This window comes from Littorina saxatilis, unplaced genomic scaffold (assembly GCF_037325665.1).
Source record: "Littorina saxatilis isolate snail1 unplaced genomic scaffold, US_GU_Lsax_2.0 scaffold_2116, whole genome shotgun sequence".
Classification (NCBI taxonomy): Eukaryota; Metazoa; Mollusca; class Gastropoda; order Littorinimorpha; family Littorinidae; genus Littorina; species Littorina saxatilis.
Genome location: NW_027128569.1, coordinates 2934 through 6274, shown reverse-complemented (window position 1 = coordinate 6274; position 3341 = coordinate 2934). Strand labels below are relative to the sequence as shown.

The window sequence follows — 3341 nt, the reverse complement described above, 5'->3', positions numbered from 1 at the left end:
CACCCTCTCTCCCCAGACACGGGCTGCTAAACAAGATTCCATCGTTTTAAAGATTTAATCAAGGCGTGGACGCTTTTTTCATCTTGCCGCACATCTGTCTGGCAATCAGTCCAGGGGATGGATCCTGGGCTTTCTATTTATTTGGCCCAACTTGTCTCCCTGGAGAGCTGACGTGGGTGACACGGGCATTCGTTACCACCGTTCGGAGAGTCTTCTCTTGGGACTGCAGAGCACAGGGCCATGATGATGGTGATGCTGATGGTTTGCGAAACGGTTTCACACCGACACACTTAGAATCGTTTGGCGAGTTACATAGTGAGAGACGAAGAGCGAGAGAGAGAGAGGTGGGTGAGAGAGATAGAGAAGAGAGAGAGAGAGAGAGAGAGAGAGAGAGAGAGAGAGAGAGAGAGAGAGAGACAGGCAGGTAGGCAGGCAGGCAGGCAGGCAGGCAGGCAGGCAGGCGCACGCACGCACGCACGCACACACACACACACACACACACACACACACACACACACACACACACACACACACACACACACACACACAATGTGTTCTAAAACTTCCGGTTCTAAAATGGCGAAAGCCAGACGCATCCCCTGTGAAGTGATGATTCAAAAGTGAAAAAATGAGTCGTTCGAGAGGATCAAGGAAAAAGAAGAGATCAGAAAAGCGATTTTATGCTGTAAGCAGTGGAAGGACTGTTGGAATATTTGATACATGGAACGAGGCGTCGAAATCAGTGACGGCATTTCCAAAGGCAACTCATCGTTGTTACCAGTCGTTGGCCGCAGCAAAATGCGCGATGCGGCAGGCTGGAATTGAGAATCCAGTTATATTCAAAGGTTCTTCAAATGAGCATCAGAACTTTGAAGGAGAGGATGAAACTAGAGTAGGTGAGGAGGATGAATTTCAAGATGAAACAACAGAAAACCGAAGCGAAACCACGGTTGAAGGACATGACGACACGATTCCCTTGACAACCCAAGAACAAAGATTCCAGAATTGTCAAGAGGATGATCAAACACTCGTGAAAACACTGATCAACGGTGAAAAAACTGAGGAAATATCTAAACAAAGAAAACTTACATGTTCTTCATGCAAAAGCAAGATTCCATGGATGCACACCAAGTTACCAGTGTATCAGCTGTGCTTATTCGTAAGAACGCAGAGAAAGTTCACCTGCGAGGATTGTGCACAAGCGATGTTGGACGAAAAGATTGTGGAGGACGTCAGTGAAATCCTCAACGAAGAAGAATCTCTTGATAACAATCATGCGATTAAAAACAACAATGTCATCCTGCTACATGAGTTGCAGCTCTTGAAACTGGAACAGTCTGAGGGCAAGAGAATGATACAGAACATGGAGAACGCGATTCTCAACTTGGCCGAACAAATCCAGCTGACAAATAGAAGTCACAAAGAAGAGATCAAGGAACTGACTGACATGTTGTCGACACACCCCAAGACGAGACAACAAGATGTGACAACTCAAACGACGTATTCAGATATCCTTACGTACAGCACATCCGTAAAAGAACAACTACATGAGAAAAAACAGAAGGTTCCAAAGACCACGTGCCAACCTCAAAAGAATGGAAGCATGAACCATGACATCAGCATCGAAATGACACCAGAAAAGTCGTGCACAAAACCAATGACGTCATCAGGAATAGAGGTGAATAAAAGGGTTGATCAAGTCAGAGATATAACATCGAAATCGCCATACGAGAAGATGAAAAACAAAGACCATGAAGCCGAAAAGGCAATGACGTCAACAACATCGAACAATCTGACGTCATTAAGAAATCTTCGTGTAAAAAAGAAAAACAAAAGCCCGATCAGCGTGTTGAAAAGACATCGCCGTGAAGATTCTTTTGACTTTGTTGATTCAACAGCGAGTGAGTCCAATTCAGATGAAGATCAGGAAGACGTTGTGTTTGAAAACCTGTCACGACAAGAGCACAGAGAGGAAGAAAACTCTCTACCAACAGTCTACCTCATTCATGACAGTGTATTGAAACATGTCGATCCAGGCCGAATGCAAAAAACGTACGGTCTGAAGATAGTAAAAAAACATGTAGTGAACATCAAGGATTGCCAAGAAACAGTGGAGAACATTCACAAAACTCCAGATGCAATTATGTTTCATGTCGGGGTGAATGACATCAAGAAAGAAAAAGGTCAGAGAGCGGCAAAAATGATGACCAAATGTGTGGAGGCAGCCAAACAGCGATTCAAAGAAGCCAAAGTTGTCGTGAGTAAGATCATTCCAACTAACGTAATGGATCTGAACACTCAACGAGAGGTATTCAATGCTGTGTGCGCAGCAGACATGGCGGAGACAGGAATTTCCTTTGTCTCACATGAAAACGTATATTCGCTGTCGAACAGAGACGGAATACATCCAACGATGAAAGGCGCGGCAGTCCTGGCAAGAAACATTGGCCAACACCTTGACCATATTTTGTGGGAAAGGCAGGGAAACCATCACTCAGAACACCAAGCTGCCAGACCAATCCAACAACATACGGGTCATTATCATCGCCAATTTCATCACCAGTCTCGCCCACCACCATTTGAACGACGACACCAGCAAACGGGAAGACAGAGAACATGGGAGAGCAATGGAAGATGGAGTGGACATCATCATAGTCCACCAAAGAGAGATTCAGCCTTCATGCATCCTCACATGATGAGACCATGGAACTGGAGTCCACAACCACGACCACGCGATAGATATTTCTTTTAATAATATCGTGATAGATATTTTGTTCGTTAATAACGTATTCGATTCTTTCAAAAATGTTAGTGTTACGACGAAGGTAACTTTTCATACAAACCATACATGTTTGATAGTAGTACATTCAGTATTAATGTTTTGTCGTGGAACCTAAAAGGGTATAAAGAAACAATCGACGGACAAACAACCAACAAATTGCAGGATGATAACGTTATAAAACCTTTATGTGGATATGACATCATTATGCTGGAGGAGATGCACCTGGACGAGGACCTTGCCGAAGAAGTATTTCTATCAGGATTTGTAAAACGTCACTTTTATAGAAAGAGAAGAACAAATGCAACCAGTGCTTCTGGGGGTATTAGTTTATTCATAAGAGAAAACATATCTTCAAACTTCCAAATCCTACAAAAAAGCAACAGTGACATTATTTGGCTGAAAGTTCAAAAGGATAACAAAGAACACGACATTTATTTAGGGTGTGTATATATTCCGCCCGAATCGTCATCCTTTGGAAAAGATTTTACTGAGGAATTGTGGGACAAGTTAGAGAATGACTTAGATGAATTAATACCCAAAGGTAACGTGATCTTATGCG

The 3341-nt window shown here is 43.3% G+C and overlaps 1 protein-coding gene across 1 annotated transcript; it reads left to right on the top strand.

Annotated features, from left to right (window-relative positions):
* The first annotated feature begins 805 nt into the window (after positions 1 to 805).
* Positions 806 to 2696, top strand: LOC138956923 (uncharacterized). Its single transcript, XM_070328131.1, has 2 exons — positions 806 to 2261; positions 2479 to 2696. Exons 1-2 carry the CDS (start codon positions 806 to 808, stop codon positions 2694 to 2696), a joined length of 1674 nt encoding a protein of 557 aa, XP_070184232.1.
* The last annotated feature ends 645 nt before the right edge of the window (positions 2697 to 3341 follow it).